This window comes from Cheilinus undulatus, linkage group 20 (genome assembly GCF_018320785.1).
Source record: "Cheilinus undulatus linkage group 20, ASM1832078v1, whole genome shotgun sequence".
NCBI classification, from domain to species: domain Eukaryota; kingdom Metazoa; phylum Chordata; class Actinopteri; order Labriformes; family Labridae; genus Cheilinus; species Cheilinus undulatus.
This window is the reverse complement of record NC_054884.1, coordinates 24,477,662-24,489,955: the sequence shown is the minus strand read 5'-3', so window position 1 is coordinate 24,489,955 and position 12,294 is coordinate 24,477,662. Positions and strand designations below refer to the sequence as shown.

The window sequence follows — 12,294 nt, the reverse complement described above, 5'->3', positions numbered from 1 at the left end:
CAGGCCTTTTTATTTTTCCAAACATGTCTCAGATTCTCTGCTGGAGTTTCCAAATGGAAAAAAGGCTTCAGTCTTTGATTCTAGATTAGTGGAGCTTTGAAGAAGAGATCTGAGAAGAAACGTGCTTCAAATAGTGTTTAGTGGTTATGTCAAAGGTGAAACCATGGACGTTAAACCCTTCAATTCACACCTGTAATCTCCCCTCTGACATCTCCTTTCTCTGCTATAATTGTCTCTATTGTGAAGCATGCGAAGCAGAGCGCATTCACTGAAGAGGAAGGCGAAAAAGATCAATAAGAAGAGAATTGGCAAAGATTTAAATCAGCATGCGGACAAGTTAAAATCAATGGCTACATAATGTGCAATTAGGTCCTCTAAGGGAGTGTCATAATCACCCTCAAAGTCCTATATCGAGTGTTTCACCTCTCCTACTTAGACTAATATGGACTCACTGGCTGTGAAATTGAGCATGTGTGATTTTGCATTTGAAATACTCTTCCCCCCTGAAGAGCTGTCCTCTTTGTGGGTACTTTATCTATTAAATAATGGCTGTTGTCTCCCCCAGGATAAGTGTTACCAGTACTGGCCGGATCAGGGCTGTTGGACGTATGGGAATGTTAGGGTGGCTGTGGAAGACTTCACCGTGCTCGTCGACTACACCATACGCAAGTTTTGTGTGCAATATGTGAGTTAAAGAAGTGTTTGTGTTGTTGATGGAGTTGTTTTTATGTTAAACAGAAACATGGATGATGTTTTTTTAAAATGTGTTGTATCCTGAAATGAATTCCCTTTTTGTAGAAAAACAGGCTTTTCTGAATTCAGAGCATTTTTGAATGTATGAATAACAAAAAAAATATAAGCTCTGTAGAACTGAGTTCATAAAGTGTGGGCAGTAAAGAGACCGCATGTTTTGTTAAACAATGCATTATTTCCATTTTTTTTGTTGCTTTCCATAGTTAATTGTATGTAGATGTAGAAGTTACATCTAGAACATTGCTGTAGGATGACTTCATATCAAATCTTTCTGTTTTTCAACAAAAATACAGAAAGTTTTTGCCTAAAAGTTGACTGGTTTCATTTGAGGTCTTGGATTGACTGTAGAGTATTTTTGAATTTCTATGTGGGCTTTGGCATTCTCAAGTTTTGCAATGGCTGCTCTTTTATGTATTCAGTAAAAGTTGGACAAAATATAATTCTAGTGATATAATATTGCTGTAGCTAATATGTTGTTTCATCTGTGCCAAATATCAGTATTTAAATATATTTAAAAACAGCATTTTAAACAGATCCCTTGCTAACTTGACTCACTTTTTCATGACTCTTTAAGGTTGTGCTTGTATTGGAAGTTCAGTTAGTCTAAGAAGAAGGTAACAGTGGGATGAAAGAAGAAGATAGTGGGATAATGTTAAACAGTGGTGTAAAGAAGAAAAACAATGTGGTGTGTTAAGAGGTGAAACCGATACCAATGAACACTAAATAAGAACGGTTAGGGATATAATGTTATGCATTATTATGTAATTGTCTCACAGTGTATCAATCACAGCAAAATTGCTCTACAGAGATAATATCTTTAATTTGGGCCAAATATTGTATCTCAATGTGTAGTACAGTAACCAACAGTAAGCTTTCCTATCATATTATATGGTATGTTATGGTATAGATAGTATAGATGATTTCATTATGGCATGGATGGGATGGTGTTGTAACATGGTAGATAGAATAGATGATTTCATTATTGTATGGTATGACATGGTGGAGTATGGTATGGATGTTTGTTAGATATCATCTCATGTTATATTGTCTTTGCATTAAGTCTTCCCTTATTGCATTGTATTGTATAGTATCATATAGTATGATATCATTTCGTAAGCTTTTTTAATGTACCTTTTCTTACTGTTTGATCATTCATTAGTTATACAGTGTAGTAAGGTCTGGTCTGATACAGTATGGTATGATATAGTATGGTTGTATCATTTAGTTAAATCATATCATATAACACTTTTGGCATCTTACCACATTGCATTGTATCGTATAATGTTGTATTGTATGGTAATAATTCGATCAGTTATTGCAGTGGTTTCGTGGTCTAAGTCTAAGTGTACTGTAGCAGTTTTTTACAGCCATGTGTTATTACCACAACTCTACAAAAACTACAGATACCACAACATGTATTAGAGAAGTTTTTTATGGATATGAATGTTTGTGTGCCTATAGGTTTTGGCTTGTTCTTAGGTGTGTCTTGGGCAAACAAAGTTTGAAAACCACTAAGTTATTGTATTGTGTCATTTTGTATCATATTAAAGTAAACATGCACTCTACAACAGCGGTTCAGGGCCTAGAAGTTGGTTGTAGAGCTGTTTTCATTGGTTTGCAAATTTTTGAACAGGAAGATGACACAGCAAACTTCTCTGTTGAAAGAGGCTCAAGGTAGACAAAAACCCAAACATTTGATTATACCCCGTTGTGCTGTGATGACAAGTTGAGATTTTAAATGATTTATCTCATTATCTTGGGATGGCAAAGCTTGTTTTCCTATGATAATGTGATAATCCAGATCTCTAGAAAACAATCAAAAAGTGCATGCATGTCTTCCGGGGGGCTGTAGTGATGTGTATCTTTGATTCTGTATATTTTCTGACTGTTTGTCTGTTTGTGTTGCTGTGTAGCAAGCTAGCGATGTGGCTAAGACTCCCAGGCTTGTCACCCAGCTCCACTTCACCAGCTGGCCTGACTTTGGAGTTCCTTTCTCCCCGATCGGCATGCTCAAGTTCCTCAAAAAGGTCAAAGCTGTCAACCCACCATTCTCTGGACCTATTGTGGTCCACTGCAGGTATTTGGTTGATTCCTTGGCGTTTTAATTGTTTTTTGTTTCCTTGTAAGTTTCTATGGAGATAAATATCTTTTCAGCTTGAATAACTGCTTTGTGTGTCTGCTGGAAAACAAGCTGTCATCTGTAGCTGGAAGTATTTTGAATGACTCGGGCAATCCATGTGTTTACAGGCACAGATGTCCCTTTGTTTCACTGCTGTTGTCCATGAACATGCAAGTGTCAGCTGAGGATTGTGGTTTGTTTTTGTTTTCTGCAGCGCTGGTGTTGGGAGGACAGGAACCTTCATCGTAATAGACGCCATGATCGACATGATGCACGCAGAGCAGAAAGTGGATGTGTTTGGGTTTGTCGCTAAGATACGAGAGCAGCGATCACAGCTCATTCAGACAGATGTGAGTCTGAAGCAAGATTATTTATTTCAGCCATTTGTCAAATACTTAACAGGCAATATGGTATCAGTTTGTCCCTGAATATTTTATAAAATCCAAATGTGCAAATCAAAGGTGTGTTTTTTTCTCCACCACAGATGCAGTACTCATTCATCTACCAGGCCCTGCTTGAATACTACCTCTATGGAGACACAGAGCTGGATGTGTCATCTCTGGAAGGACATCTGCACAAATTACACAACACCTTTGCAAATGGTGACCGGGTCGGTCTTGAGGAGGAGTTTAAGGTATGAGCTCAACTTCCAAGTCCAAATCAAAAACATCATATCAAAGAGCAGCAAATTATGCAACAAAATATATACAAAAACCCAGGAGGAGTTTATTTCAAGTCTTCTCACTTCATTTATTACTGATAATGGAATAATCTTTCCACTGTTTATTTGAAACCAAGGCTATTTAAAATCTCTTACGTGCTTGTATTTAAATGGTGCTAAGGCTGGGAAATCAATCACAGTTTCATCCTGATGTTAATTTCATATCCTGAGTATTCACAAAACTAAACATACTGCAAAACACTGAATTTATCACAGGAAGTAGTAAAAAGTATTTTTGGTTCCTCACTCCGCATCTGTACACTTTACACTTTCCATAGAGTATATTATCCATGCTTGAATTCATTTAGATGTAGCCAGATGAAGTTTAATCTAGCTGTAGGCTATCTTCTGTTTGATCGGTGCCGATTTAGTTGTGAAAAGAATGACATATCAGTAGATTCAGCTTGATCTTTCATTGTCCCATGGCAGTAAAACCCAAACTTAAAAACAGAATAAACACAATGAAATGCAATGATAATAAAGGATTGTGAAGCTCGCCCAGAGACACGCAAGCACTTCTTTAATCTAAATTCTATAACTAATTTTAAATAATGATCTTCATTTTGGAAGTTGAAATACATCTAAACTTATTTTGCCTTGCAGTCTACCCTACTGTAGTCTTCCACAGAAATGAATGAGTGTAAACTGTGTGCGAGAGATAAATGCCTTGTGAATAACTCCAGTTAACAAAGTGAGCCATTGTTCTTGACAAATAAACTTATTTGCATTCTGCAGACACAGAGAGATACTGTGTAAAAGATGGAGAGCAGGAAATACATTTAAAAATGTGAGTTAAGGCTTATATGCACTCTTCAATTTTTATTTATCTATTGCACAATTACCTAACATTTTATAAAACACATTTTTTTGTATTACATAGACCTAATTTTTCATAAAAGAGAAAATTATTCCTAGCTTAATCTTATGCAGTCCTGTGACAGTAAGACCTAAAAACTTATAAATACAATAACAACAGGTATTACAATAATGATAGTGTTGTAAAGCTCAGCGAAACCTTAAAAGCTTTCTTATTGATTTAAATAACTAATATCAGGGATGCACATTATTATCGGCATGATAATAATAATACTTCCGTCAAGCTTCCGTCAACCTCTTCAAAATCAAAGTCCGCAGCTGTTATTTTTCTGAAACACTTTTACTGTGAACACCTTAACTAGCAAACGTGTTCAAGTCATTAGCAGCTTAACACACCTCATCAGGTTAGAGATGAAATGCGAAACTTGGAGTGCAGGTAGACAGAAGTAAACCTAGAGAGACTCAAAAAAAAATAAAACATGTTTTCTGTGTTCCTATACTTAGATAAATTGAGTATGCCATCAAAGGCTTGTTTTAAGGGGAGAAGGGGGTTAATAACACTTGAATTTGGATTAAAAAGCATTATCTCTTTTTAATTTTGTAATACCGTGATAAAATACCGTCATCGTCAAAGGCAAGAAAAATACTGTGATATGATTTTTAGGCCATATCGCCCAGGCCTACTTGATAATGATTAGTGCCATAATCAAGCAGCCCTACTGCTTACTCCTAGTTGAAGATATAATCTGCTTCTTTCTTTGCATAGATCCATACCTTAACTATTCAACACAGCAGAAGTGTAACTTGACTTTGGCTTCCTATTTAAATGTGTCTGTGAAATCATATTCGACATTTATACGTTTGTTTTCTTTCGGAATAGAAACTGACCAACATGCGAATAATGAAGGAGAACATGAGAACGGGGAACCTTCCTGCCAACATGAAGAAGAACCGAGTTCTGCAAATTATTCCATGTAAGGAAGACACAAAAACAGATTGTATTTTATTGTTTGTCTTTATTTTTGCCACGTATGTAGCAACATTCACTTTCTGTTAGTTTTAACAGAGAGCTACATTTTATACCTGCCACTCTGTGAACATGTTTACAAGCTGCTCAATTCTGAACTTTTTGTGAGTTTCCTGTTTTATTCCCGTTTCAGATGACTTCAACAGAGTTATTCTTTCCATGAGAAGAGGTCAGGAGTTCACCGATTACATCAACGCATCCTTTATAGATGTAAGCACAATTTTATGACCTCATGCTTTCATATCTGTAACAGAACAGCTCGCTAAAACTCAGAGGATGCATGACTAAATCCTTGTTTACATGTGATTTAGGGCTACAGACAAAAAGACTACTTCATTGCCACGCAGGGCCCTCTGCCGACCACAGTGGAGGATTTCTGGAGGATGGTGTGGGAGTGGAAATGTCACTCTATTGTGATGCTCACTGAGCTCCAGGAGAGGGAGCAGGTGAGCTGTGAAAGCTGTTGATTAGAAAGAATGATGACTCCATTTAACACTACAGCAGAGCAACAATAGCATACTTTTCTAAATGCATTGGTTAAACACTGTAATGGTTTAATTCTGCAGGACAAATGTTGTCAGTACTGGCCCACTGAGGACTCAGTCACATATGGAGATTACACAGTAGAGCTGAAGGGAGACACACTGTGTGACACCTTCAGTCTACGAGACTTGGTACTCACCTTTGTCCCGGTAAGCAAATACACGTGCACGATCACTCAGCTGTCAGTGAGGCTGTTTAAACACATTGAACTGTTAAGATTAAAAGGCATTTATGGCTCTATTGGTCTCTTTTTCGATTGTGTATTCTGGAAGCTTGCCAGTAAGACTGTTACTACTTTGAAGCACTATTTTGTCAATGGAATATATTCATTTTAATAACTTCCAGTCAAGTAAGTTTGAGGGTTATGCAGTTCAGTAGGAGGACTTTGTTTTTGCCTATTAGCATTCTTCTCTAGCTGATAATGATGATGATTTTGGCCCAACCTGGTATATTCAGGTCATCTCTTGCCTAACCAGCACAGGTGTTCCTGCCAGCATCTATCGTGTGCTGGCAGTAAAAATGAGCTTTTAGCTGAAAATGATAAATGATTCCCTGCATGTTTTCTCTTTGTGTATGCAGTCCCAGAAAGAAGGTTGTTTTTCTGTCTGCTTACCCTGCTCCGCTATAAATAGTGTAAAGGTGTTATGGTTGTGTGTTGTGGTTTATGGTTGTGAGTCTTTGACCTTGACAAGGACAGCAGAAAGCTGAGGCATAATGTGGAAAAATGACCCCAAAAGACTTTATAAACCCTCAGCATTGTATCCAGTTACTGTCAGTTAGCCTAGCAATCTCTCTTCTTTCTTTGATACGCTAGTATACCGCAATATGAAATAACACAAGTTATTCTAGTTTATGTAGGTTTACATATGGGTAATTTATGTGCCCAAAAAATATGACAAAAAAATGAGACATGCAATATTGTTCAATATTGTGATAATACGACAGCTTTTTAGGGCCACTTCAAAAAAGGATGATCCTTTAATTTTCACAAAAAAAGCTCAGAGATTGGGGAGAGACATGCGGGAAAGGAGCCAGACTTGAACCCGGGCCGCCCATGTACATATGGGGGGGGGCAAGCTAACTGCTAGGCCAACTGCACCCCAAGCTCAGAATTTCTGATATAATGTTGTATGACTAGTTTATAAAGCTTTAAATAAAGGAGGAAAAAAACTTAATTTTGGACTTTAAAAAGTCATAAATAATAAGAAACCACAACTTTGATGAAGAATTTGAAAATAACTTTTTGTATGGAACAAAATCCTACCAGATGAAGCAGTTTGTCTTATACAAGTACTGCAGTTGAGAGCCTTATTGAATTATACTTACTAAAAAAATACACAGAGATTGGCGGAGGGTTGGGCTGGTCTGTACTCATCATGTCGTGTTATTGTTTTGGTTGAGAGAAAAAATACTGAGGACTTCACACAACTGTCTTCTAAAGAATCACAACTGTTAAGGCATCCAGGATAAATGTGTTTGTCAGGATGTGTTTAGGATGATCAAGTGGAAACCTCCCATCTCATATATTTAGTTGCAATCGACCCACATTACCTCTCAAAGGCTCGGCAGTGCATTCCTGCCTCCAGAATCAGCACCTATCAGTCCACCACTCATCTGCTGCTCACTTAACCTATACTGACATCGCACCTGCCATTACATCTTCATGTGCTGCTAATAAATCACATTTGAAAGGTATAATAACGTCTCGTCTGCTGTGCATTTCCTCTCACAGGAGAAGCAGACGAGGGTGATCAGGCACTTCCACTTCCACGGCTGGCCAGAGATCGGCATCCCAGCCGAGGGGAAGGGCATGATCGACATCATCGCTTCGGTGCAGAGACAGCAGCAGCAGTCTGGGAACCATCCCATCGTCGTGCACTGCAGGTAGCTAAAAACCACAGTTTTAGCAACACATTTTAGGTTTACGATATCATATTTCAGGGGTCTGCTGCATATTTCAAGGGTGCATTTGCAAAGTTGAAGAGTTTTATGTTTTTGTGCTGCAGTGCTGGTGCAGGGCGAACAGGTACGTTCATTGCACTGAGTAACATCTTGGAGCGAGTCAAAGCAGAGGGCCTGCTGGACGTGTTCCAAACTGTGAAGAGTTTACGCATGCAGAGGCCTCATATGGTCCAAACTGTGGTAAGAACCATTAAAGTATTTAAAAATGTCATAAATAAGTTAATCCCATAATCATTCCTTTTACTTGCTTTAACTTGACTTAAATGGGCCATATCTTCTGTTTTATTGTCTTTTCCCCCACAGGAACAATATGACTTCTGCTACAGGGTGGTACAAGACTTTGTCGACATTTTCTCAGACTATGCCAATTTTAAATGACGAGATTTGCCTTAAACGTGGTTTTTAATGTTGTTTTCTAAAGCTGGTTTGTCAGTTTTATGTGTTTCTTTAACTCGGTCAAATGATCTATTTTGCTATGCACTTGTCCTACCATTAACTGAGACTCCATCCTCGCTGTAATATAATGTATGTCAGTGAATGAAAATTGTACATGTAAAAAAGTTTGATTAATAATGTATATTTCACATCATGTAAAATTATTTTGTCCTGTGTTGTTTCAAACATGGTCTCTCATTTCAGTTTTGTTGTATAATAATGTACTTTAAATGTTTATCTAAGTGTTATTTTGAATTGACCACGTAATATTTTCAGAGTTGTAGTTATTGTAAATGTATTTATGTACTGACGATGACATTCCACTCTTACGTTTGGAGAACATGACAGGAATGTTAAAAGTTGTTTTTATGTAAACATACAGCACATGCTTTTGTTTATTCTATGACTTCTATCTGAGATCAGAGGCGATATTTAAACAATTTTTCATTGTGCTCATGCTATATGCCCGTCACGAATGTGATACTCTTTCCAATGGAAACATAGTCAAACAAAGAATGACTTCAGCCATAAAGTTATGCAACATAAAAGTAACAGCTCGGGCTGATTTCAATAACAAAGATTCAGGCAGAAGTTTCACTCTTAGAATAAGCATTACAACAGCGGCACGCAACTAGGGATGTTCCTCAACGACTAATTAAAATCCAGCTACATGCAAATTCTAAATGCATCTACATTAAGAAAACACCCCTGTCAAAATTTAGCACTGTTTATCTCAGAGGGGACAGTAGACAGTACACAAAGTGAAACTGGTTTGCCAAGTGTAGCTAAAGTTAGCACTGCTAGCACCACCAGCCTTCAGTCCGCCATGCAGGTCAAAACTTGATTTACACTTCTGCGTCACACTACTGCCTAAATTTTTAATACTTTGCCAAAGCACTAGTTGGCAGAGTGGTTTCTATGCTAGTTATATTGTGGTCCACATTTCTCTGCTTTCTTGTGTACGGAAATCCAAAGTTAATGTATTATGTTAGAGCACATAAATAGTTCGCAACTGTTTATTAGCACAATTATTTTAAAGAAGTATAGAGAGGAGATGGACTGAGTGGATGCTGAATGAGTTGAAAAAGAGGACGGGAATTTTTTTGGTGCTTGTTTATGGCCATTTAAAGACGTGGGGAACTGCACTCCTTGGATGTCAGCAAGTAGTAGTTGTAGTTTTTGTTTAGTCACCAACCAAAATTAAAAAAAAAAAATCAACATTGTAGATGGTTTAAACAAAGTCAGTAGTCATGTGTTGAGTAATGACTGAAAAGCCATAGGCAGAAGCAAACTGCTTATAAAAGCCTATCCTACATTCTTGTTCCTTTAAGCTACTAACTTTCACAAGTGCAGAGAAACAATAACAGACAAATGCATTGAAAAGACTCAAAAGTAACTTTACAATTTTCTTCAAAATCAAAACTGAATTGCATATTTTTAGATTTGTACCAGCATCATTCACAAGTTTAATCCCAACAACAAAAACAAATGTAATTTTCTTGCCTTTTTAAGCTTTTGTACAGTAAACCTAGAAACATCTCACAAATCATATCAACTCTCATGTATTGAAGAGAACTTTTGTACAGAGTCAAATTAAGTTGTTGAACAATCAAAACCCCAAGGAATTTGTTCTCAAAATCTCTTTAGCCTAAATGTCAACATTACAGATTTTAAGTTCAATGTTAACATCACAATGATTTTGATTTCCAAGAAAACATACATTTATTTTTCTTGATATTTAGATTTTATTGATAAAAAATCAAGTTTTGGGATTTCCCAGCTCATTTTCAACCCCACACATATAAGTTCTTTTAAATTCTCACAAGAAAAAAAAATAATTTGTATCATCTGCAAATATTTAATTCTTTTAATCAGCAACACTGCAAATATCATTGATAAAATTATGAACAATAGTGGGACTATCTCTGATGTCTGGGGTACCCCACAGGTAATCTTCCTCAAGTAGATAAGACAAACTGGTCTGTCATCTGTAGCAATTCATCTCATATTTGAATAAACAAAAAATTCTGGTAGACATTTAGAGACCAGCTGTCACCCGATGCTACCTAGTGGACCAATCACAGGGCTTGTGGTGCATTTTTGAGGAGGCACATCAGGCTAATGCTATTGCATAGATTTGACGCAGAAGTATAAATCAGGTTTAACATCCACATGACTGTACACATTACTTTGGTCGAGTGGTAATAAGCTAGTATGACCTGATACAGCCTACATGCAACTTTATCTCCAGTTTCTAGGTCAGAATACTGCCACTCCTACAAAATACTATCAATGCTATGTGTTCACTGTTTGTTTACATCCAGCCAGTAGAGCATTATGGCAGTACGGCAGCTGCTAACTGGAGCTACAGTGGCTACAAGTGGTGGATGGCTGTGTTATAGTTTGTTAGGACAGATTAGGATTACAGGCCTGAGTTAATGAAAACATTATTTTAACAGACTAGGAATTGTAATGCGACAACCAAAGGATCTAACTTTTTAGCCAGCTAATTGTGCACATCCCTAATTGCAGCTGCATTCAACATGGATGTAACATTACTACAATCTGCCTTTTATCTATAGACAGCAGAAGTATTTTGCTACAACGACTGCACATTAAAAAAGCACACACAACCAAGCCTTTTGCCTAGAAGCTGCAATATTCAAGAGAATGGTTATTGCTTTATTTATATTCTAGATTAGAGATTGTTCACAAATCAGTGCCATATGTACCTTCTGAAGACATGTTGACCCTATGTTGATCCTAAGAAAAGGTAAGTATGGAAGCTAAATGCAGTAGAGGCATGTTAATTCATGACTGAGTGGGAAATGCACAGATAATACAGGACAGTATCAAAAAAGTCCTGTGCCATCAACAACCATGACATACAAATGGTGCTTCAGTATCTGCTTAATGCCAGAGCAACAAAAAATCATCTTATTCTCAATGTTCAGAGTCAATCTGGAGTACTATTTTTCATATGTGAACACGAGGAAACAGACTATTTTATCTGATTGTGAAACATGCAGTAGTTCCCATTCATCCATCACTCCAGTAAAAGTAAAATTTTAGATACCTCAACACATTTCAATACCAGAGAGCAGGAGTTTGCCTGCAGTTTTTTGGTAATTATAAAAAAAGGAGATTTTACCTAGTATTGGGTGCTTCTATTTTTGTTGCAGTGGTATTTAAACAGGTTTGGATAGCATTAGATTTTCCCTACAATCATATTAAAGTTTAAATATCTGGTATTGTGACAACCCTAATTCAAATGTTTGGAATAATCTGATGTGACATTGCTTTAATCCTCATTGAGATGTGTGGTTTTGTTGATGCTGTATGTAAATACTACATGACAAAGTGCTAACATTGTGAAAGTTTGCTGAGCAGCGCAGAGCTGTAAAGTGATTGGTTATATTGTGTGTGTGCTATCTGTTGGAGATAGTAGAAGAGACTAAATAGTCTCTTTTCCCTCATGGCTTCTCTTCTGTCCTTTAAAGAATATCAAGATGGCTGTTTAGACATCAGCTCTCTGCCTTTGCTCTCTCTGTGGGTGGTCTATCCCCTTTTTGGATTCTCAATGTCTTTGAAATGCAAGTTGCAATATTAAATTCTTATGAAAATGCAGTCTGTGAGTTTTCTCGTTTGTGCAAGTGTGTATTCATGGGCCAATTTAATTTTGAGTGGAGATGGCTCAAGGGCCCACAACTATATGGGTTACCAGTACGAGATGAAAAATACACAGGATAAACTAAAGCTCATCCAAAAATGTGGAGACAGGACAAAAAATATCTGGACAAACAACTGCAACAAATGAAGTTCTTTGGGAACAGGTCAGTGACATCACTGCGTTTAGAATGAGCATTATAGAAGGGCAGATCTCTCTGAAGTAAAGATGGACAGAAGCCATCCTACTGA

The 12,294-nt window shown here is 37.1% G+C and overlaps 1 protein-coding gene across 8 annotated transcripts in view; it reads left to right on the top strand.

Moving 5' to 3' along the window:
- Nucleotides 1-12,000, top strand: part of ptprea (protein tyrosine phosphatase receptor type Ea) — a 170,391-nt gene extending 158,391 nt beyond the window's left edge. For all 8 annotated transcript variants that reach the window (XM_041814988.1, XM_041814983.1, XM_041814987.1 and 5 more), the window contains 11 exons: nucleotides 566-685; nucleotides 2,667-2,830; nucleotides 3,087-3,222; nucleotides 3,357-3,506; nucleotides 5,290-5,383; nucleotides 5,570-5,646; nucleotides 5,748-5,882; nucleotides 6,003-6,128; nucleotides 7,712-7,863; nucleotides 7,986-8,121; nucleotides 8,245-12,000. In XM_041814988.1, the coding sequence (XP_041670922.1) occupies nucleotides 566-685; nucleotides 2,667-2,830; nucleotides 3,087-3,222; nucleotides 3,357-3,506; nucleotides 5,290-5,383; nucleotides 5,570-5,646; nucleotides 5,748-5,882; nucleotides 6,003-6,128; nucleotides 7,712-7,863; nucleotides 7,986-8,121; nucleotides 8,245-8,319 (1,365 nt within the window). In that variant the 3' untranslated portion in view covers nucleotides 8,320-12,000. The remainder of the gene's footprint in view (nucleotides 1-565; nucleotides 686-2,666; nucleotides 2,831-3,086; nucleotides 3,223-3,356; nucleotides 3,507-5,289; nucleotides 5,384-5,569; nucleotides 5,647-5,747; nucleotides 5,883-6,002; nucleotides 6,129-7,711; nucleotides 7,864-7,985; nucleotides 8,122-8,244) is intronic.
- Nucleotides 12,001-12,294: the final 294 nt, after the last annotated feature.